The 24780-nt window shown below is 40.9% G+C and overlaps 1 protein-coding gene across 2 annotated transcripts; it reads right to left on the reverse strand.

The window, feature by feature from the left end:
- Positions 1-130: 130 nt before the first annotated feature.
- capn2b (calpain 2, (m/II) large subunit b) lies at positions 131-24486 on the reverse strand. 2 transcript variants are annotated; one of them, XM_067585826.1, is made up of 21 exons: positions 24054-24486; positions 19651-19720; positions 17170-17288; positions 16274-16407; positions 13900-14068; positions 13319-13402; positions 13162-13247; positions 12683-12748; positions 12341-12501; positions 11824-11993; positions 11468-11479; positions 11037-11248; positions 9572-9608; positions 8581-8646; positions 7901-7958; positions 7760-7824; positions 6508-6579; positions 6329-6407; positions 1691-1807; positions 401-459; positions 131-318 (listed from the first exon to the last, which is right to left on the reverse strand). In XM_067585826.1, exons 1-21 carry the CDS (start codon positions 24288-24290, stop codon positions 295-297), a joined length of 2097 nt encoding a protein of 698 aa, XP_067441927.1. In that variant the 5' UTR covers positions 24291-24486; the 3' UTR covers positions 131-294. The 2 variants fall into 2 exon arrangements, with proteins under 2 accessions (XP_067441927.1, XP_067441928.1); XM_067585827.1 differs by having other exon boundaries at positions 6508-6576; positions 24054-24480.
- Positions 24487-24780: the final 294 nt, after the last annotated feature.

A 24780-nucleotide genomic window follows, 5' to 3' on the forward strand; every position in this document is an offset into this window, starting at 1 on the left:
GTCACACAAGCAAAGTGGCCGCTCTCCCGGCTTCACTTTTGACATGGCGGCAGGAAGTGGAGACGCGTCGTCCATCTTTACGTACAGTCACGTTTCTATCTGACTGAAGCACAAAACAAACAGCAGCCTGTTAACGAGTGGACACGTTTATTAGATTCATTTACATGGACTGTGTCAGTCGGGTTGTGTAATAATAAAGTCTCATATAAAGTATTTAGTGACAGGAGGAGAAGCTGCGGCTGGAAACAGGAAGATGGCGTGCTGCAGTGACGCTGAGGCTCCGGCGGCGGCGGCTCAGATCATGGCGAAGTTTAACCACTGCAGGAAGAGACAAGAGACAACATGAAGACACCTGAACTGCTGAAGTTCAGTCACGTTTCTCAGGTGCGTCTGTTCTCACCTGGTTGAAGTCGAGCTCGATGGAGCCGCTGTCGTGAGCGTCGAGCTTCTTGAAGATCTCTGAGGAGGAAGATGGATCACACGTCACATCCGGTTATTATTAAAATAATACTTTCAGTCAACCAGTAACATGGATGATAACTGCTACAAGTACTGTACTTTTACTGCAGTACTTTAACTACATCAAGCTCATAATACTTATGTACTTTTACTGCAGTACTTTAACTACATCAAGCTCATAATACTTATGTACTTTTACTGCAATACTTTAACTACATCAAGCTCATAATACTTATGTACTTTTACTGCAATACTTTAACTACATCAAGCTCATAATACTTATGTACTTTTACTGCAATACTTTAACTACATCAAGCTCATAATACTTATGTACTTTTACTGCAGTACTTTAACTACATCAAGCTCATAATACTTATGTACTTTTACTGCAATACTTTAACTACATCAAGCTCATAATACTTATGTACTTTTACTGCAGTACTTTAACTACATCAAGCTCATAATACTTATGTACTTTTACTGCAGTACTTTAACTACATCAAGCTCATAATACTTATGTACTTTTACTGCAGTACTTTAACTACATCAAGCTCATAATACTTATGTACTTTTACTGCAATACTTTAACTACATCAAGCTCATAATACTTATGTACTTTTACTGCAGTACTTTAACTACATCAAGCTCATAATACTTATGTACTTTTACTGCAATACTTTAACTACATCAAGCTCATAATACTTATGTACTTTTACTGCAATACTTTAACTACATCAAGCTCATAATACTTCTGTAGAGACGTTAATGAAATTCTGCTTCAACAACTTAGTGATAAAATAACATTTCATCTTTTGAAGAAGCCAATCAGAATTGCCTCCCAGTGTGATGTCATAACTGAACAAAAACTAATTAAAATCCAACATGTACATTTTCTTTAAAACCCAAACTGAGAACTGATTATTAGATCAACACCAGGTTGTTTTCTATCATTATAAACTGAAAATCTTTGTGTTTTGGACTGTTTGGACGTTTGAAGACGACTCCTCAGACTCTGATGGACGTTTGTTTGTTTTCTGACATTTTATAGACTAAAAGATCAATAAAAAACAAGGAAGTGTGAGTAAATGTAACTGATTCTTTAAATATTTAATTACTGTCCAAAATATAAAACATAGAAGAAATCAGTCAGTATTTGACTTAATAGCTAGCTTAATAGCTTAATAGTTAGCTTTCCAATGTTAGCCATCAGAGGAAAGAGCGGTGGACTCACTGAACATCATCTCCAGCCTCATCAGACACGCCACAAAGTTGTCGAAGTCGATGGTCATGTCGGGGTCTGAGTATCGAGCCACCAGCAGCTGGTAGATGGTGTTGTTGAGAGTGAAACCTGCAGGACGAGAGGAGGTGTTACTGAGGAGAAGAAACCAGACCACCAACATGCTAACAACATGCTAACGCAGACACATCTGAAAGCATCGTCAGTCAGATAGCTGCGGTGACGTTGAACGACGCGTCGTATGAACTACAGTAGCAGCCAAAAGTTTGGACACAGCTGCTCATTCAAGGGTTTTTCTTTATTTTAATTATTAAAACACATGTGGAATCATCTAATAACCAAAACATCTCACTAAGCTGGTTCAGATATTGATAGCTGTGGATAACCGTGGTTAGCCATGGTTAACCACAGCTATGTTATAGCTATATTATAGCTGTGTGCTATATTATAAATTTCTAGGATAACTTCAGTATAAAGTCCAGAGGTTGTGATCTGCAGCACAACAAGCTAGCAAAGCTGTAAACAGAACCGTGTTCCTGCACATGCTCAGTAGCGTCTGTCTTACACTAAACTACTCTCTGGAGACTGAAAACATGATGCTGTTATTAGTCTTTGGAACATTTCTAAACAAACTAACGTGACCAAACTCTTCATGATGAAGGAACATGTGACCCAGAGCAGCGGTGTGACTCACTGACGTGTTTTTAAACAGATATATCAGCTTTGATACACACACACAATACTGGTTAGTAGATCAGTTCATTGTTGGTTTGGATCCAAACATGAAGACAAAGATAGAACTGTACTTTAAATTTAAGCACAAGTCACATGAATTCCACTACAGCCTGAGACTGAGATGGTAGGTTGTGTTAGTTTGTTAAGTTAGGGTAATTAGCTTTTAGCATGACTAGTATCTGTTTTTGTTCATGATTATTGGATATAACTACTGTCTCATTTATGTGGAATAATAAACTGAATCATCAAGATGTGGGTCTTCAAACTTTGCATTTTTCAACAGCAGGGAACAGCTAGGGGAAAAGTAACTTTAGCTTTAGCCAAAGATTTAGCTAAAGCTAGCAGTCTCACCAGCTAGCTTAGAGTTGACTTAGCTTTCTTGCTTTAGCTAGCATAGTTAGTCTAGCTGAATGTCTCTATATGGGGCAGAGTGTAGTAATTGTGTTTAAGGTCCGTTTTGTAATTAATATAAATTTAACATGTTTTCATTGAAATTATACATAGAGTGTGATCATGTGACATACAGACAGGTGACAAATTAAAAGAAAAACTGTCTGAATATTTGACCCCTACAGTGAGATCTAGTTGAACACTGAATGAATCACATGATTCACATCATTTAATACTATTGTCTTCCTGTAATACTACAGGATGACAATAAAACCATTCATTGTCATCCTGGAAGAGACCACTCCCATCAGGATAGACATGTTTCATCACAGGATAAAGCTGATCACTCACAACTACTTTGTATTGATTTGCAGTGATCCTTCCCTCTAAGGGGACAAGTGGACCCAAACCATGTCAGCATAACAGAGCCCCCAGACCCCCTCACTGCAGGGGTCCAGCATTCAGACCTGGACCAGGTTTTCCTTTCATTTGTCACCTGTCTGTATGTTAAACAAACCACATATGTTACTGCATTTTGGCTTTGTAGGATGGAACTGCTACTTCTAATGCTAACACAGCTAAGAGTGCTTACAAAGCTAACAGTGCTAACACAGCTAACAGTGCTAACACAGCTAACAGTGCTAACACAGCTAACAGTGCTAACACAGCTAAGAGTACTTACAAAGCTAACAGTGCTAACAGTGCTAACCGTGCTGCTACTGAACATGTGCTCCCCCAGCAGGACGTACCCTGGACATCAGTGTACTGACAGTAAAGTGGAGGTGGAGAGCGTCCAACAGCAGCAGCACAGCGAGAAACACAAACAAACAGTCATTTTAACACCAAGAAGGAAAAACACACAGAATTAATGACACAGAGAGGAAGAAAAAGAAGAAGCAGAAGAAGAAGAAGAAGAAGACATGTTAGTGAACAGAAGTGACACAACAGGAGAAACTTTTTATTTTTAATTATCAGTGTAAAGATTCAGCTTCTTCACCCTGAAAGCTGTAACTTTCCACAGCAGACATGAACCAGCAGAGAAAATAAATCTCTTCCTCATTCCTGACTGGGCTGGGAGGAGTACAGCACGCTGTAAAAACAAGATTTCCTCTCCAAGTGTTTTCGTCCCACAGCTGAGTGAGTCAGCGGGGAAACACTGTGACTCACTCAGCCCTGAAGTTTCAATACTAACGGTTAACTGTTTCACTGGAGGCAGAAACCACCTGATCACACACATTTCATTTCACTGGATGCAGATAAAAATAAACAAAGAACATAAATAAAGAAACGGTAAACAAACATGAGCAGAGAGATCTGATCAAAACAACACAAAGAGTCTGAAACCTTCAGTAGTGAAACGCTTATTACCCTCACTGCTACCACTTAGATCAGTTCAGTTCAGTTCAGTTCAGTTTAGTCTTTAGTTTAGTCTTTAGTTTGGTTTAGTTTAGTTTAGTTTAGTTTTTAGTTAAGTTAAGTTTAGTTTAGTTAAGTTAAGTTAAGTTTAGTTTAGTCTTTAGTTAAGTTTATTTTTTAAGTTTAGTTTTTCAATACATAAAACATGATATATTAAAGGAGTAAAACAGGGTTGTGCTGGTGAGATTTAGGGAACTCTTTAGAGGAGGTGGTCTCGGTCTGGTCCCAAACAAACTCTGGAGCGGTTCATTTGTGGTGGAACGTGATCCAACCTCGATCTGACCCACCTAGATGTACTACGCAAGTTTGAACTACACGACTCCCACAGCCAGGGGCGCTTTGCATGCTGGGATGCGGATTAGCGACAACAACTAAAAACTATCCGGAGAATAAATCGAGGTCGGACCTGGACAAACGTTCGTTGTATTTGGCGAGTGAACCTACTTCAGGACTTTCTTCCTGTGTTTACGTTCTTGCTCCCGCCCCCAACACATCTGACCAATGAGTGAAGTGAACGTGGTCATGTGGCTTGTGGTGATGCATTTCGGCTCATTTGGATTTTTCTCTATGTGAAAAGAAACTGAACCAAGAGGAAAATGCACCAAGTTTACCGACCCGTCAACTGATTTGGACCAGAGCAAACAAACTACAGGTCTGAAAATGCCCTAAAATCCCAAAAAGGGATTTAAAAGTGCAACACAGAACACTTCCCATAATTCACCCTCACAGACTAGTCAGCTAACATTAGCGTAGCCACACAAACTGAGGAGAAGGTCAAGCCAAACGTGGTTAAAAAGCTGCGTAATGACATGTTAACTGAGGATAAAGTTACCTCTGAACGTTTGTCACTGAACACATTACCTGTAAAAATACACTTGTTCTTGTTTCGGTCACATTAATCATCAGTTGAACTTTTTACTCTGTTTGACAGTTAAATTTAGACACAACCTCCATTGTTTGAACACGTGTATTAAGGCTACATAACTAGCTAACCCAGCTAGCTATAACTTGGACAGTTTGCTACTGTAGGCTAATGAGCTAACTTCAGTAACTTACAGTCACTGCTTGAGTGACTGTTCAGTTAGCAGCAGAGCTAGCAGGTAGCGTTGGTGCTGGAAATGTCTGATTGTTGATGCTTTATTGTTTGGCTGATGTCTGTGTGGGTTGGATGGGGCAATAGTTGAGTGGCGATGGTGCTGGGGGCGGGGCCTGGGGTATCATGGGGTATTGGGGCCAAGCCTCCAGGAACAGCGCCGGGCTGTGAGGTCAATTTGACATAGCAGCCAAACCGTGTAATTACAACTTCACGTGACGCTGTTGGGCCCAATAAGACTTTTTTCCATAGACTTACATTGTGGAAGAGACGTCCGTAAATCAGCGGATACATTTTTTTTGAGCATCACAACCCCCGCGAAGTGACCCGTCTCACTATCAGAATCTGATTCATTCGGTCCGATCACATTTCGAAAGTCTAAAAGAGCCGCACGATTGAATTGTTTTATCTCCATTCAAGTTAGCCGGAGGGCTAACAGGAAGTAGCTCTACGGGCCCAATGATCCCGGAAGATCCGGGTACTTTTATCCGCGGAAGTTGAACTTTTTTGGCTTCATGCAACTTTCATAGGAATGAACGGGGCCCCGCCTCCAACGCCGTATCCAGTTCTCTTTATACATCCGTGATTGGGGCCCACCCATAGAAACCAAATAGCCTGGCCAGTTACTTTCCTGTGGCACCAGGACTGAGCCAGACAGGAAGCAGTCTGCAGCTGCTGGTCAGACGATTACAGCCAATAAACACAACACAGCCAAGAAAAGCTGCTGCAACAAGGACTCGTTCAGCTGGAGAAATTCAAGAGAAAGATTGAAGGACTCTGACAGTTTCTATGAGTTTTAGTGAAAACAGAATCAGGTTAATAAATTATTATATATTATTATTTAATTTTTGAATCAGATTTTTATGGTTTTACAGTCATAATACTTTGGTTTTGGCCACATTTCTCTCTTTATGATGGACTAAATTAGAAAAACATACATTAAGTCTGTATCAGTCGAACATTCCTGCAGGAGAGAAGAAGAAGAAATAAAAACCGACCTGCATCTTTGAAGGCGACTCTCATCTCTGGAGTGCTCATCGTTCCCGAGTCATCAGAGTCGTTCTTCTTGTAGATCGACTGCAGACGAGACACACGTTTGTAAATGTTTGTAGAACTCATCGGGTAAATACAGACTTCTGAATTTAAAGAATTTAAAAGGTCAAAGGTCACATCTCACCAGATATCTCTGCACCTTCTTCCACAGTGTGGCGAACTCTCCGAGGCCGAGCTTGCCGTTGCCGCTGTCCTGCTGTGAAGTTAAAGAGTTTTTATGCACTTTCGCCCCTAAATGAGGCTCATGAAACAGCTGAGACGCTGCGATAGAGACGCTGTAGCTGCTCGTTATCTCATGATGGCGTTACACTCATTACACATGGCGTCAGGAGCGTGTTGCTCAAAGACACCGTCAGAGATGAAACCATCAACCCTCCAATTTAATGAACCACCTGCTCAACCACCTGGAAGAGAAATGTTGTTTTCCTGATAACTAGATAATTATGAGAAATGATCTAAAGACAACTTCATTATCCAGATAATTGATTTGAGATCTTTAATATCTTCTGTGATTCTGAATCAATTCACCTTTCAAAAGCAGATTTTTGTACGTTGTTTATCGTCAAGTTTCCATCCAAACTTGAATTTCCAAGTTCATCAAGATAAACAGCAGGTGGTGCTAATTCTCCAAGTTGGTACCGTTAAACCGTTGCAGAAGAAGAGACACGACGAGGTGACATCATTGAAAGAGCAACAGTCTGAGCTCCGACGATGGAAAACACGACGGAAATACGACGTTTCTGTTAGTTTCATGTGAGGAAGGTTACAGCCTCATCATCACTTTAATCAAAGCTTTGCCTTCAGCCAAGTTCTGATATGATTCCTTTATTTGAGGTGAAGCTTGAACAACAACTCTCACATTGATGTGTCTGATGTATTGTTGTCGTTTCCACGGTAACCAACCGGAAGTACATTGACCTGAGGGACGAACTTTGTTAGATCTCCCAGATCTGTTGTTGAATGTGATGTTTGTATTCATGTGTCATTAATGCTTGTTACTAACTCGGCTTCTTCTCCAGAGTTTTTTGTGCTTCCTCATCTCGCAGGAAACTCTGTGGGGATGGTGGCGCCGTCCTGTTGGTGTCCTCCAGCTATCACAGTCATATCTCTACTATTATTATTGTTGTTATTATGCTTCTTTGTGTCTCCCTCCTTCTTTCTCTCTCTCTACCCAACCGGTCGAGGCAGACGCCAGACATCTAGAGTCTGGTTCTGTTTGAGGTTTCTTCCCATTAAACGGGAGTTTTTCCTGCTGCTGAGGGAGGAATGTTGGGTCTCCGTAGGTTAAAGAGTTCTGTCTAGACCTGCTCTATGTGAAAAGAGCCCTGAGATAACTCTTGTTATATAAATAAAACTGAATTGAAGTGAAAGGATACGTCCATCAGGTTGACCATGATCCTGCAGGTCTCCAGGCTGAAGCCGTCGGTTTTGATGTCGGTTCCTGTGAAGAAAACAGGAAGTTAAAAAAGCTGCAGCTGTTTGTGTGTTCACAGTGACTGTTGGGAGCTTCAGCCTACGTTTGGCGACGATCTTGTTCATGATGGTCTTCAGCTCCACCGCAGAGATCTCCATGTCCTGAAACACAAGAAGAACATCAAACACCGCCGTCCCTGTCCTCACAGCTTCTTAAACAGCTGAACAAACTGTACCTGAGCTATAAGCTAACATGCTCACAGTATATTTCTGAAATCCATAAAGCTGTTCTGAGCAGGTTTGAGACACGTCCATCTTTAGCCGTGCTACGTTGCTCTAGAGATGCTACTGCTAATGACGGTCACCACTTTGGCTCAAACTGAAATATCTCAACAGCTGTTGGTTGGATTTCTGTGAAGTTTGGTTCAGATATTCGAGGTTCTCAGAGGATGAATCCTGCTGACTTTGGTGATCTTCTGGTGACGTCACAATGAGGTTGATTTTTTTAGTTCTTTATTGAAATATCTCAACAAGAATCGGATGGATTGCTGTGAAGTTAGTTTCACACGTTCCTCTTAGGTTGAACTATAATGACTTTTCATCTGGTCAAAAACACTTTATTTTATGAGCAAACACTTGCAAAACTAAAGACATGATGATCCAAGATGGCGACGGTCAAAATGTGAACTCGAGGCTTCTAAACAGGAGTCCACAAACCAAACCAATGAGTGACGTCACGGTGGCTGCGTCCGTTATTTTGTTAGAGTCTGTGGTGTGAACTCACGTCTCCGGCGAGCTTTGTGAACAAGCCTCTGAATCCTGCGTCCACCTCTTCATCAGACACCGTCTCCTGGACACACAAACAACACGACAACAGTTAGATATTCATAATCAACACTGTGAATAACTGCTGGTTCATGACGTCAGGTCAGATAATTAAGACTGTGGTTTTAATTGTTTTATTGCAGTTGTGCAGATATTATCATGTCGCCTGGCAGCACGTTGGCACCAGAATAAATCCTCTTTTGTTCTTCTTTGTAGAAGTGAACTATAGAATGATGATGTTGTAACATGTCAGGATACGGCATTGTCCTGTTTCACTAACAACAGGTGTCAAATCTCATGTGTCATATGATCCAACACGACTGTGGAGTTTTGCCCTTCAGGCAACAAAACTGTAAAACAGGTTTATTATTATTATATATTTAAGGATGAAGACCCCTTCTGAAAGCTCTGGTGTTTTTTTTGGTAGTGTTGTCCAGTGACAGATTCAAGAAACAAACCAGTTCATCCAGTTTGTCTAAACCACTTTATTTGCAGGTCAAACTGAAAATGAACAAACCTGAAATGTTGCTCATAATCTCTCATTAAACATTAACATTAAAACTGTGTGGACACACCTGCAGTCAGTACAGGAGGTCAAAGATGAAACAGGAAGTGGCGGTTAACTGTCATGGTTTATAACGGACCGTTTGGGTCGTAATTTTTTGTGATGTCACTGTGATGTCAGCGCGTCCTCAGCCGTTAACGTGGTGAGTTCAGTCTGACAGAAATGATGAACAAAACGACTAAAATAACCAGAGTTCATGTCATGTGTAAAACAATTTTAGGTTGTGATTTTTAACCTTTTTTATTATTTTGTAATATTTGACTTCCAGGATGTTTTTACTACAGTTTGTCATATTGTTTAAAAACAGTTTGACAGTCATGATGATGTTCTAAGGTTGATATGAGACATCATTATTATTATTATTATTATTATTATTATTACTTACGTCATCCAGTTCGGCGTTGACCGGGTCGTCACAGGGTCTGACAGACAGAGAATCATTCACAGGTTAGAAAACACATTTTTATTTCATTTCAGGTCTAATACGCCTACGCACTGTATTTGGACGGCAGACCTACAAACACAGACGTCCTTTATGTCCTCTGCACCTTCACAGTAACTGCAAACAGTTCAGGCCTCAAAACATCCATTCAGAGGCAGATGAGCGACTACAGACCGGTTTTTATACAGAATGTGGACTCGACCACGAACCACAGCTGAAGAATGTGGACCGGCTCAGTTCTTTGGATTTCTGCCCAAAGACCTTCAGTGCTGACTGAGGAAGAACTGGAGGCAGTAACATGATACTCAAGTACTGTACTGAAGTACAATTTTAAGACACTTAAAGCCAGTTGCTGATATTCTTTGACAGAATATCTCCTCACAGTCCGCTGGCTGTCCGTTCGGTGTTCAGACGCAGCTCTGGTCTGTAGATGGAACATTGTTCCAGTGGATCAGCAGCAGGGGGCGTCAGTGCTCACAGCAGCTGTCTGTGTGAGGACATGACAGGCTGAATCCTGAGCGCTTAGTCACATGTACCATGACCTGTTCATCATCATCACCTCCAGTGTGCGAGGGCGCCGGACCGCGAGCACGATGCGCTCTGAGACGGATTTTAGACCTCATGTGCTTCTGCAGAGATAAATTAAAATTGCTGACCCTGAAAACTCAATTCAAGTGTTTTCTGAATGGTTCTTGATGGTTTTGATATGTGCAGCTTTTCTGCTGTACACTCAACAAATCTGGTCAAAATGCTCAGTGAGACTAATATTATAATTTTATATTCACATTAAATTCTGAGCTGAGCTGACTGTAGTTTAGCTGATTATAATAATCCACATTATTGAGTCTGCAGGCCTTTTCTATTACTATATTATAACAAAAATGAAAAAAGTGAATATTTTACACAGCAAATTATCATTATTATTATTATTATTATTGTTGTTATTGTTTTTATTATTGATAATAATAATTAGTGAGGTGAAGTCTGGACATTTGAATTCAGCCACAGTCTCCAGCAGCTGTTGGATGGTGGGAGGACTGGTGAACTGGAGAGAGATGCTGTGACCAGTTCACATATGCTTCCATTTTATTAACGGTGTCGTTTTTAGTGAAGCGTAATCTGAGCAGGAAGCTGTTTAACGTCCTGCAGTTGTGACTCTACAGCCAGCGCATCACTATGGATTCCGCCATATTTCTCTTTTGGTCGTTGCCATGGCAGCGCACGTCCATGAATTTAGGGGTGGAGCTTCTGAAGGAGAATGAAGGGGGGGGTCTTTCTCCAGAATGATTCTACCTTTAAGTAAATTTAGCTGAAAATGCTTCTGTGCTTTACTTAAGTAAGGTTTTAAATGCCACCATCACTGACTGGAGGCTGGAACACACCCGTAACAGCAGTTTGGGGGTCTTACTTGATCTCTGACTGCTTCTCGGAGAACACCCGGATGCAGAAGTCTCCGTTGAGGTGCGGCTCGAAGGTGGACGGAATGATCAGGTACTCGCCGGGCGGAAGCTTGAAGCGAGAGCTGACCTCGCGCAGGTTGATGAAGGTTTCTGACCTCGCCGTCTGAGCGTGGGTCAGGAAGAAGTTCTTATCCAAGTGCACCTCCCCCTGCCCGTGGAACTGACAAAGGAAAGCAGCCAATCAGGAGCAGGCACAAAGACAAGTGGTTTAGCCAATAAGCATCATCTTTATATCTTCTGTTCTGAATTATTAAGCTGATGGTGAAGCTGATGTAACTGGAAGGTGAAGGACAGACTTTGAAACCTGATGACCTGAACAAAGAATGAATTGTGGGTTTGACCTTTAACCTGAAGATGATGTCATGGGTCCAGTGCTCACCTGTTGCGGAAGCTGAAACACAACAGAATACAAGGAAATAGTTAGTTTTGAAGGTGGATGTCTGTTAATGTGTCAGGTAGCTGCTTTAACAGAGAACATCTTGTATATCCTACAAACTTTTAGACAGAGATGGAAGAAGTATCCAGACTCTGCAGCTATTAGCTGCTGTTAGCTGCTGAAGCTAAAACTGTCTTCAAGTTAAGCACAGCTTTATTTAAAGATGACCTCTCGCTCGTGTAAATGTCGTCTGTTTGTCTTCCTCTCATTATTATTGTCACTGAAGAACTCCTGCCCTCCTGCCTCACACTTCCACTCCCTTTATATTAAAGCAAATCCTTCATTTCTTCAGTTCTCACCTCGTAGATGGCAAAGCCGACAGTGTGCATGTCCTCTCCAACTTTCCGGAGCTTCCTGCGGTTCTTCTGGATCAGACCGACCACGAAGCTGCAGCCCACCTCGTTATCATCTGGGTCGTCATCCTCCTCGTCCAGTTTGATCACAAACTGTGGATTCATCCAGAATGTGTCTGCGGAGGAGAAAACAGCTTCCAGTTTTATCAAAACATCACCTCACACCAGGAGGAACTCTTCAAACCTCCAGCTCGATCCGCAAACTGTGTTCCAACCCTGCAACATGTAAACCCCAAGGAACCTTCACAGGTGATGAAAAAACCTTTACCACAGTCAGTTAAGGTCTTATCAGGTGGTGTCAACCTTGATCAACACCAAGAGGCCTTCAATAAGGTGTTTCTTACTTGTATATATCACTTTATCTTCAAAAACTGTGGATGTAGCTTTTAGCACGTATTCATTGCAGGTACCGATTCTTGAAGAGAAAGCAGTCTGTACTAGTATTAGTGGTTCCAGTACTAACAGGGGTGGTTCCTGCAGCCTCCGGCGGTGGATCCTCTTCTCCAGGTGCCATCGAACTTGCTGACACTCCAGTGTTTGACAGAGTCGTCTCCGATGGCGTCGGGGGTCAAAGTGCATACCTCGATACGAGAGTAGTGACGCAAGAAGTCGGTGAAGGACATCCTGTAAAGATGCAACAAAGAGCTCTCACTCTGCAGCCAAAACCACAAACACCAACATCACAACCACTTCCATCTAACCCTGTCAGGACTTCCTGTATCACTAAATGAAAGAATCAAAGACTTACTTATCATCGACCTCCAACTTCATAGATCAATAAAGTTGTATCTAAGAACCCACTTACCAGAACTCTCCGTCCTCTGCGTTGGCATGTGGACAGTCTCCCTGCACAGAGTTCCACTCAGACGACCTGGACCAACATCATAATACAACTGTTAAAATAGGACAAACTTTCTACATATAAGGACAGTAGAAACAGTAAATGTGTAAACTGATCTCAGCTCATCGGTTGTAATTTCTTCTCATCTCGTCTCAAATCAATCTGTCATTATGTCATCTTGTCTAATTTCACCTGTTTCCATATAATCTCACCTTGTTTTATCTTTAAAATCTAAACCAATGTCATTCTCATCCAGACTTGTCTCATTTTATTTAATCATATTATCTTATCCTGTCTTCGTCTCATCACATCTCATTTAATTTGACGTCTTTACATATAATCTCATCTCTTCACCGCTGGTCTAATCTAAACCAGTCTTTTCTAATCTCTCCAGGGTGAAGCTGTGTTATGTTGTATGTCGGTGTTGTGGTGGGTTTGGTTACCCGTCGCTCCAGGCTCCGGTCCACTCCACCTGACCCCAGGGGTTCCTCATCCTCACCAGCTTCTCCTGCCGACCTCGGTAGTTCACCTGGAGACAGAAACTTGTTTCATATCATCTCATTGTCTCATCTCATTTCATCCTCAGGAAGTGATTTTTACCTCCACGGCGCCGGTCAGTGAGTAGGCGTGGCCTTTCACCAGCTTCTGGCGAGTGACGGCCTCCGAGTCTGCAGCGCTGGTGATCTACATCAAAAACAAAAGAGAAACAGCTCAGTATCTCATCATCATCATCATCACCATCATTACCATCATCATTATCACTTTGTCTCAGTTAAATAATCACAAACTCTAAATTTGACCAGCGAGGACGAGAAATGTGGTTTGAGGTCGAACTGTGTCGGATTGAACTTATTTTCTGTGTGTAGCTTCTGGTAGAGTTTGGATCTGGTTTGCTGGCTGAGCTGTAACTGACTGGACTTAAGATGAGACTTAAGCTACTGGCTGAAGGATTTATGTGATATATTTGTAATGACCAAGAACTTTAGTTTTAGCTTGCTTTGTTTCAGCTTATTCAAAATGTTTGTTCTATTATGAGATTTTAAAAATCTTGCAGGTAGAAGACGATAAACATTAAATATATGGAAAAACCCTCAAATCCTGCTGTAAGTGTAACAACTACAACTTATTGTACTGGAATAACTGCAAGTGATGTGATGATGTTGGTGGTTCATCAGACTCACGTCGATGGAGCAGCCCAGCAGCGCTCCAGCCTCCAGGGCCTTCTTGATGATCTGGAACAGGTTGGATGGGGGGCGCTGGAGGTCGTAGTTCTCAGCGATGCCTCCGGTGAAGTCCTCAAACCCCTCGGTGGTGGAACCGCCAGATAACGCCTCGTAGCAGCCGTTCACTCTGCAATGATATGTACGGACCGACTCAGCTTGTTTAACATTGTTTAACGAGTTATCAGTGAAGATGAAACGGTGTGTGTGGTCTCTGTGCCTCCAGCGAATCCAAATACTTCTGCTTCATGCCAGTTTCTACTTTAAGCTGAGACATTTTCAACTCAAGCAGACGTGTCTTCGCTTCTTCTGTATGTTTGTTGGTCTCTGTTCTCCTTTTCTAACCACTGAGACAAAGACAGAATACTTCTGCCATTTCCTATAATCAGTTCACTGCAGCTGATGCTCCAGCACTGCACGGTGGCAAAAGGACGAATCTACCCACAGGGATTAATAAAGTACTGTATAACTGAACTAAAGGGTTCCACTGTAAATAATTACTCTCCATCAATTAATAAATATTAAAGGGGAAGTTTCATGTCGTCATCACGCCACTCTTAAAAAACAACATTCTAGACAGTTCACTAATGAGCAACTCTAGGCCCATAGTTGCTCATTAAACCTCCTGTTTTTAAGCAAGATCACCGAAAAAGCTGTTTTTCAACAGATGAACAACTTTGTGACCCTAAACAACCGTTCTGATGTCTTCCAGTCAGGATTTCAACCACAGCACTGAGACTGCTCTTGTTAAGGTCTTCAATGACATCCACTTAAACATTAACAGTGGCAGAATTTCAGTATCAGTATTACTGGATCTCAGTGCCACATTCAACACGGTCGACCACAACACATTACTAGACAGACTGGAAAACTGGGTGGGACTTTCTGGCACAGTACTGAAATGGTTTGAATCCTACTTAAAGGACAGGAACTATTTTGTGTCTATAGGTAATTACACATCTGAGCAGACAAAAATGACACGTGGAGTTCCCCAAGGCTCCATTCTGGGGCCTCTTCTGTTCAACATCTACATGCTCCCACTAGCTCAGATTATGGAAAACAATAAAATATGTTAACTCAGTTATGCAGACGACACACAAATTTACATAACTGTATCACCAGGGGACTCTGGTCCAATACAAGCACTTAGTAAGAGCACTGAACAAGTCAATTATTGGATGTGTCAGAATTTTATTCAATTAAACAAAGACAAAACTGAAGTAATTGTTTTTGGAGCCAAGAAAGAACGATTAAAAGTCAGCACTCAGCTTCAATCGATAATGTTAAAAACTACAAATCAAGCCAGAAATCTTGGTGTCGTCATGGACTCAGACCTGAATTTCAACAGTCACATTAAGACAGTTACAGAGTCAGACTACTATCACCTGAAGAATATATCAAGAAGTAAAGGACTTATGTCTCAGCAGGATTTGGAAAAACTTGTCCTGCTTTTATCTTGTAGACTTGACTACTGTAACGCTGTCTTCACAGGTCTCCCTAAAATATCCATCCGACAGCTGCAGCAGATTCAGACGCTGCTGCTCGAATCCTCACTAAGACCAAGAAAGTGGATCATATCAGTCCAGTTCTCAGATCTTTACACTGGCTTCCTGTCTGTTAAAGATACTGCTGTTGGTTTATAAAGCACTGAATGGTTTCTGATCTGCTGCTACATTATGAACCATCCAGACCTGATCCAGACCTGATCCAGAGGTGGTCTGGATCAGGTCTGGATCAGGTCTGCTTTCTGTCTCAAGAGTCCAAACTAAACCTGGAGAAGCAGCGTTCAGTTTTTATGCTCCACATATCTGAACAAACTCCCAGAAAACTGCAGATCTGCTGCAACTCTCAGTTCTTTAAATCACAGCTGAAGACTTTTCTGTTTGCCGCCTTTCATTAAACCACATTAAGGGTTAATATTTCACACTGCACTGTTACTTTAACTCTCTTGTTTTATCTGTCTTATTCCCTTTTTAGTTTCTTTTTATTTCCAAATTTAACACAATTTAATTGTTTTTATGTCTTTTTACTTGTGTTGCTTTTATATTCTGTTTTAATGTCTTTTATGCTCTACGTGAAGCACTTTGAATTGCCTTGTTGTTGAAATGTGCTCTACAAATAAACTTGCCTTACTTAGTCTGACAGACCAGGAACACAGATCAGACGTGTTGAAACAAACCCACAGTTTAGTCAAAGTTACTTGGAAGAGAAAACGAAAGCGAATAGTAAAAGTTTCGTCACCGTGTTCCCAGATGTCAGACGGGAACTTGGTGAGGATGTTGTTATTACAACTCGTACTAATGATGGTTGTCAGGTTGAATCCCTGCTGTCTTACTTGGCGTAAGCTTTCTCCAGCAGAGCGCTCCAGAACTCCCTCCCCTCCGCCGAGTGCACGAACATCAGCTCTCCGTCTTTGACCGGCAGCCGGTCGTCGATCACCACGTCCACCCACTCGCCGAACTGCCAGAACTACAGAGAGCAGAGGAAACACTCACACTTTCTCCTTCCTGTCTCCAGCTTTAAACAAAGATTCAATTACTACAAGACCATGTTTTATCCTACGTTGTCTTACATTGTTCTTTTTGAATAACAGTAATATGTATTGTAATAACAACACTAGCTGCTACTGAGAGTGATGCATCCTGGGTTGTTTTTAGCACTGATGTTGCTAGGCTAACGAGTTTCCTCCAGTCTGTTAGGTGAGGACTCAATCATCTGTCAGACAGCAGAGGAAGAATCACTGCTGTCACTGAGGAAGAGGAGCTCAGACAGTCTGAAACATGACATCTGATATTCAGCTTCACAGAACTACAACATTTCAGTCCTTCAGAATCTTTGTTGAAGAATGTTAGAAGAACTGAGCACAGGTTCAGACTGATAACTGGACCAGGGCGTGTTGCCACGGGAACCAGTGAGACATGAACCAGTTTGAATAACAGATGAATAAGTTCAAACACCGCAGAGAGGAAAAGTTATCATGGTGGAAACTGTTTTATCTTTTGTTACGATGATTGTGACAACTTTCACTTTACAGAGTAATCTACCAGGATGTGAGCTTGCATGGATGTGATTGGCCGACGCAGCTCCTTGCAGGATGATGTCACGTTGTGTTGCAGGCTGGTCTTCAAGAATAACCTCCGTAACTGCTCCGTTAGCCGTTAACTAACATAAGCCTGGGTTAAACTGGGTTAAACTGGGTTAAACTGGGTTAACGTATCACTCTTATGTTACCTGGAAGTGGAAGATGCCAGCGTAGTCGTCACCGAAGCCCTGATCTGAGGGAACGACTCTGGCCATCACGTATTCATTGAGCGTCAGCGAGGCGATGGCCGCCAACAGCCAGCAGTCACCTGGAGACAGACGGACAGGTAAACACTCAGGTACAGTCTACAGCCTGACGGCGCCTCCTACAGGCAGCAGAGCTCGTCTGTCTTATCTGATTCATCAGGAAGGAGATCCGTTTATTTATCTCAATAATCTTTATTAACAACAGGAACATCAAAGTCTGAAATTAGAATTTTTGATCTGAAACCAAATATTTAATCAACAAATTTTAGATTTAAAAAAAAAGAAAAGAGACTTTAAAGCCATTTGCAGGCACACTGCACTTCATTCAGTCAGGTTATAAAAAGAAGCAAATTTACAATAAATTAAATTTAAATTTAGATTAAATTAAAACATTGAAGTAATTTGGTCTGAGAGATTTCACTTTAGAGCTTCTAATGAAGAACTGGAGCAGCAGCTGGAACATTAAGAAACAACAGATGTTGAACCAGGACATCATTTCATATTCTGTCTGTTTCCTTTGTTTGTTTCTCAGTCAGCGAATTATTCCTCTTACAGGACGATATCAGTAACATCTGTAACATCATACAGATGCTGGAGGACTTATCAAACATTCTGTATCTCTTGTTGTTGTTGTTGTTGTTGTTGTTGTTTGTGTCTCTCTGATGAAGCAACAGCAAATTTAAATCATGCGAATAAAAAACCGCCTGCAGACATTTCTGCAGCCTCTGACCACAAATATTCACAGCACGGTTAGTGTGTAAGAAGTCTCACTCTGAGCCAAATTCCTGCACCGACCGACATACGAGTTAAATTACAACAAACAGGCTGAACGCAGACTGATGAAAATGTTTCTACATGTGAGAACAAATCGTGTTACGCAACAGCGCAGAGCCGAGCCGTGGTTTAATGCAGGCACGACATGCTGGTGAGTCACCACCGCAACACTGTGAGTGTGTGTGTGTGTGTGTGTGTGTGAGGGTGTGTCCTCATTGGCTGACAGCTCATGTCTTCGCTCGCTCTCTCTCTCTCTCTGATGTTTGAATCTCTAACAATAGCTGGCAGGCCTCTTCCTGTCCGTGTGCCACTTCCTGCTCAGCCAATCAGGCCTCGGCGTGGCATCGCCCTCCTTTAATTACAGCAGGTTCTCAGCTGGTTCTCATTAAGTTCTCGTGGTAGAACAGAGAATGTTCTGCTGTAAACAGAGCGGTCTGTTGGTTCTGCAGCAGGCGGATCAACACGCAGTATTCAGCAACTTCTCAACAGTTTAATGCATCTGAAACACAGATTATATTCTCATGTCTGGATGCATTAAGTGGTTTTGTTGTATCATTAAACTTTAGTTAGTGAATCATATCATGTGTTGGAGTCTGACTGTATGGAAGCCTGTGAGGAAATGACTCTTTAATACATCAAGATGTTCATTTAGTGAATTCTGGTCCCGTTTATGAAATGCTGAACTCAAGGCTTCAGAACAGGAAGTGGATGACGTCACAGCGGCTACGTCCATTATTTACTACTGTAACATGTAAAAGGTTATTATCAGCTGCACTGTGTGGACACTTATTTTATAAACTCCCACCTGTCTTCCTGCTGTCCTGTTGCTGTGTTTCATAAATATGAAGCTACAGCCAGCAGCCGGTTAGCTTAGCTTAGCATAAAGACTGGAAACTGATGGAAGAAGACAAACCTCCATCACTACATCTGATCAACATGAAACTCTCCTGGTGAATCATCTGTGTTAGAAAATATCTGCTTCTGTAGGCATAAAGAGTTCAGGGTAGACGTTAACTACGACTCCCAGGGTGCATTTCAGCCAATCACAGAGCGTTAAATTCACTAACGGCGAGCAGATTCAACTCATTTTACAACCTGAAGATTAAATAAGTTCACTTTTCATTTCTGGGTCACTTTGAGTGGATTTAGTAACCATGGTGACACGTTTTGTTTACAACTTCAGCAGCCGAGGACGATGGGTAATGTAGTATTCTTCAGTATTTCTCAGATACGAAGTGTAAACCAGCAGGATGATGACATCATGTTCACCGCTCTGACTCTGAGACGTCTGCAGAGTGAACATATAAATCCTCATGTTTCACCCAGGAGACCATATTAATGAATTATTGATCCATCAGCTGATCAACAGTCCATTAACATGAACTATTTAACATTAAACTTTATCTTTAAAACACTTCCTGCTTCGTTCTTCAACTTGTTTCTCCTCCTCAGAGACCGACAGCAGCTCTGTGACCTCTGACCTCCGGACGTGTGCAGACAGACCTGAACGCCGACATGCCAGCGTACCTGTCTGCACACGCAGCAGCAGCAGCTTCTCAATGAATGTCAATCTGACTCCGTGAGGCGTTCAGGGACAGTCTGACAGCCTGGACGCTGTGAGGCGTTCAGGGACAGTGAGGAGAAACTCACCCAGAGCTCCCTGGCAGATGTCGGTCCTGGTGGCTCCGCCGAGGATGAACTCCGGGTTAGAGACCAGTTCCTGATGGACGGAGACACAGAGACACTTATTAATATCCTCTGAACACATCATACTCAGATCATCAGAAAATGTCATTTTGTGTCTCTTCGTGGAGGTTTTGTGTGTCTTTGTGGTTTTTGTGCAGGTGAAGCTGAACTGTCAGGTGCTGCTGTCGGTTGAAACTCTGAACTTCAGCAGATCCACACAAATGATTTTAAATATGGCAGCACGTTGGAGAGAATATGAGAGGAAACCAGTGAAGGAAAACATGATTCTTTAGTTTTCTACTTCCTGTTGGTTCAGTCTACACTCTGGAAAATATTATGTCATAAATATGTGATTAGACTCAGTCAGAGGTCCAGGACTCCACCGATCAATCTGATATCTATAACTGATCAATCAATCATTAGATGGTTCTGGATCACAGTTAGTCCAGTTTTAGTGGTTCCTCCTGCTGGGACTCTTCTACTGGAGGTCAGTTTGTGGAAAATTCTTTAAATATCTGTGAGGTGAAAACTCTTGAAACTTCCTGCACAGGTTGAATCATAAACTACAGCAGGAAGTCTGTCCGTTACACCTGGATGTAACGGTGTGATTGTGTGTTTACTTGGTTCAGTTTAGTTTTTAGTTTAGAGTTTAGTCATCACTCCCTCCTCTTCCTCTGTCTGTTACTTCCTACTTCTGAAAAACCTCAGAGTGACATATCTGCACCAGGACAACACATCTGTGCAGCACTAAACAGTCCAACATCAACCCTGAAACAACCAGGAACTGTTGCTGGAGATTTGGGGATAAACAGTGAGGCAGCGCTGAGTAAATGTTTTCCCTCCACACCCATATAACTCTTCACAGGAACCACCTCTGTTTTATGACTGTGTAGTGACTCATCTCACTGCTATTAACCATCTCTGATATGACTCACTGCACTCATGTTCAGCTCTCCCACATTAATAATCAAGATATATACAGTTTATAGAACTCACTATACTGTAGTTATAAACAGATATATTACTTTATTAATGTTCAGCATTTATTATAACTTCTCCTATGAAGACATTTATATTATTACAGCAAACATGTCTGTGTGTCCAAAGGAGGAGTTATAGTTATTGATCAATACATTAATAAACATTATCCATTAACCATTTATTACATCTATAGACTGATTATTAATGAATCATTGATAGTTTAGTTGAAGATTCATAGTAGGACTCTAACTATCATCTATCAATCATCTACATATCATCTATCAATCATCTATATATCATCTATCAATCATCTATATATCATCTATCTACCATCTATATATCATCTATCAATCATCTATATATCATCTATCTACCATCTATATATCATCTATCAATCATCTATATATCATCTATCTACCATCTATATATCATCTATCAATCATCTATATATCATCTATCTACCATCTATCTATCTATATATTGTTGTTATTGTTTGTTTCATAACTACAGTATAACTACAGTATAACTACAGTATAACTACAGCATTACTACAGTATAACTACAGTATAACTACAGTATTACTACAGTATAACTACAGTATAACTACAGCATTACTACAGTATAACTACAGCATTACTACAGTATAACTACAGTATAACTACAGCATTACTAAAGTATAACTACAGTATAACTACAGCATTACTACAGTATAACTACAGTATAACTACAGTATAACTACAGCATTACTACAGTATAACTACAGTATTACTACAGTATAACTAGAGTATAACTAGAGTATAACTACAGCATTACTACAGTATAACTACAGTATTACTACAGCATTACTACAGTATAACTACAGCATTACTACAGTATAACTACAGTATAACTACGGTATAACTACAGAATTACTACAGTATTACTACAGTATAACTACAGTATAACTACAGCATTACTACAGTATAACTAGAGTATAACTACAGCATTACTACAGTATAACTACAGTATAACTACAGCATTACTACAGTATAACTAGAGTATAACTACAGCATTACTACAGTATAACTACAGTATAACTACAGCATTACTACAGCATTACTACAGTATAACTACAGTATAACTACAGCATTACTACAGTATAACTAGAGTATAACTACAGCATTACTACAGTATAACTACAGCATTACTACAGTATAACTAGAGTATAACTACAGTATAACTACAGCATTACTACAGTATAACTACAGTATAACTACAGCATTACTACAGTATAACTACAGTATAACTTCAGTATAACTACAGTATAACTACAGCATTACTACAGTATAACAGTATAACATTTCCAACTCCTTGTACCCTGAAATTACTTATAAAAGGCCCAAAAGTACTTTTGTTTTCTCAGTTGCTTCGGTACATTTCTCAGATCATCTTAACATCTGCAAACAGCAACACATGAAGCATAATAATCTGAATCATAATCCTCAGTTTATCTCTCAAAAGTAAATATGTCCTCATGTCATTGTTTACAAACAAGACAGTTAAAATGCTTGGCAATGTTGTCAGTAAACAGTCTGTCAGTCTGTGCTACAACCTGTGAGGCTGTAATATGAAGTATTACAATAAGTTACAGTAAGTTACAGTATTACAGTAATACAGTGTATTACAGTATTACAGTAAGTTACAGTAAGTTACAGTAAGTTACAGTATTACACTAAGTTACGGTAAGTTACGGTATTACAGTAAGTTACAGTATTACAGTAAGTTACAGTAAGTTACAGTATTACACTAAGTTACGGTAAGTTACGGTATTACAGTAAGTCACAGTAAGTTACGGTATTACAGTAAGTTACACTAAGTTACAGTATTACAGTAAGTTACAGTAAGTTACAGTATTACAGTAAGTTACAGTATTACAGTAAGTTACAGTAAGTTACAGTAAGTTACAGTATTAGAGTAATACAGTGTATTACAGTATTACACTAAGTTACGGTAAGTTACGGTATTACAGTAAGTCACAGTAAGTTACAGTATTACAGTAAGTTACAGTATTACAGTAATACAGTGTATTACAGTATTACAGTATTACAGTAAGTTACAGTATTACAGTAATACAGTGTATTACAGTATTACAGTAAGTTACAGTAAGTTACAGTATTACAGTAATACAGTGTATTACAGTATTACAGTATTACAGTATTACAGTAATACAGTGTATTACAGTATTACAGTATTACAGTAATACAGTGTATTACAGTATTACAGTAAGTTACAGTAAGTTACGGTAAGTTACAGTATTACAGTAATACAGTGTATTACAGTATTACAGTATTACAGTAAGTTACAGTATTACAGTAATACAGTGTATTACAGTATTACAGTAAGTTACAGTAAGTTACAGTAAGTTACAGTATTACAGTAATACAGTGTATTACAGTATTACAGTAAGTTACAGTAAGTTACAGTATTACAGTAAGTTACAGTAAGTTACAGTATTACAGTAAGTTACAGTATTACAGTAATACAGTGTATTACAGTATTACAGAACACTGTAACAGCAGGTTGTTGGATCACATACTGTTCTGTCTATGAAACTTTTGATTGTTCTCCCAACATGCAGCTGCATCCTTCGACCAGCCGTGATGAAGAACACGCTCCACAGTTACGTATTTCATCAGGAACATGACCTTGTCTTTGGCCTCCTCTACCTCTTCCTCTGTTTCGCTTCCCTACTCTTCACCACGCAGCCTTCCTCCTCCTCCTCCTCCTCTTCTTCCTGCCTGTTGGCTCTGTTCATTTCTTTGTTGTTCTTCATCAGAACACTGTGTTGTTTTCTGTCTACATGTGTTTACCAGCTGAAGCTTCATGAGATGCAGCTCTGAGCTGGTTGATCTAAAACGTCAACATTCACCTGAGAGCAGTTCATCAATTATCTTTCAATTATCAGTTATCATCTCATAGGTTGAGAGCCAGTATAATACATGTTGATCTAATAATATAGGAAACAGCAGACAGCTGTACATCAGCAGCAGGATGTGACAACGCGTTTATCATTTGTTCAAAAGAAGAAGAAGAAGAAGAAGAAATTGTTTCTATGATGAGCACAAGTGACCAGATGATGTGAGGTTGAACACTCCTGATCTGAGAAATGTACCAAAGACAAACTGTAACATATCTATAACATCTCCTTAACATATCTATAACTTATCTATAACATTTCTATAACATTTCTATAACTCTTTAATATCTAAGACAGTTTTGTGGATTCCGGTGTTTTTTCATCAGGGAGGAGCAGTAGAGCAGTAAAGCCCCCCCCCCCCCCCCCCCCTCCCCCACCACCCCACCCATCTACCCGTCCCCAGATGCCGCCCCCGGGCCCGGACTCTTACCGTGGGCCTCTTCCAGGTGACTCCCCGGATCTTGTGAGAGTTGCGGCCCAGCTCTTTGAAGCCCAGCGCCTCGGGCGCGGCGGGGAAGGTCGGGTCGGTGAAGAGGCTTCCTGCGGAGAGGCACTGCGCCCGGAGCGCCGCGAAGTCCTGGTTCAGGTAGCGCACCGCGTTCGCGTTGGTACCGAAGCCCGCGGCCAGGGCCCGCTGCTTGGCCAGAGTGGACGCCACGCCGGACATGATGGAGGAGAAGAAGATAGTCAAAGCTGGTCTCAGACTGTCGCAGCTTCTTCTACACAAAACTTTTCCTCTCTGAACAGATTTTCAGTCAGACCTCCGCCCCGAAATCCAGAGGAGGAGTCACCGCTCTCTCTCTCCGCTGTCTGTCTGCCTCTCTCTACCATCTGAAACTCTCCGAAAACTTCTTCAGCTGCAGATGTGTCTGCTTGTTGCTTCAGACTGAAGTTAAATCCAGGAACGAGAACGAATCAAAGGTCCCAAAAGTCACAAAAAGTCTCTTTAACTAATATAAAACGCCATGAAACGTCATAAAAAGTCTCTCTGGTATAAAAAAGTAAAATATAAAAAGTAGAAGAAAGTCTGAAGTCTAGCAGATACAAGTCTTTAAAAGTCCAGTTTAAAAAAAGTCTAAAGCTTCTTCACACAGTAAATAAAAAAGTCAAAGGAAATGTCTGAAATGTCTGTAAAGTCTGAAGTTTCTTCAGAGTGC

This window comes from Thunnus thynnus, chromosome 3, assembly GCF_963924715.1.
Source record: "Thunnus thynnus chromosome 3, fThuThy2.1, whole genome shotgun sequence".
Lineage (NCBI taxonomy): Eukaryota > Metazoa > Chordata > Actinopteri > Scombriformes > Scombridae > Thunnus > Thunnus thynnus.

Coding starts and splice junctions, on each gene's coding strand:
- capn2b (XM_067585826.1), bottom strand. CDS start 24,290: ATGTCCGGCGTGGCGTCCACTCTGGCCAAGCAGCGGGCCCTGGCCGCG. Junction 17,289..19,650: donor CATCTGCCAGGGAGCTCTGG/GTGAGTTTCTCC, acceptor GTCTGTCTCCAG/GTGACTGCTGGCTGTTGGCG. Junction 319..400: donor TCGAGCTCGACTTCAACCAG/GTGAGAACAGAC, acceptor CTCTTCCTGCAG/TGGTTAAACTTCGCCATGAT.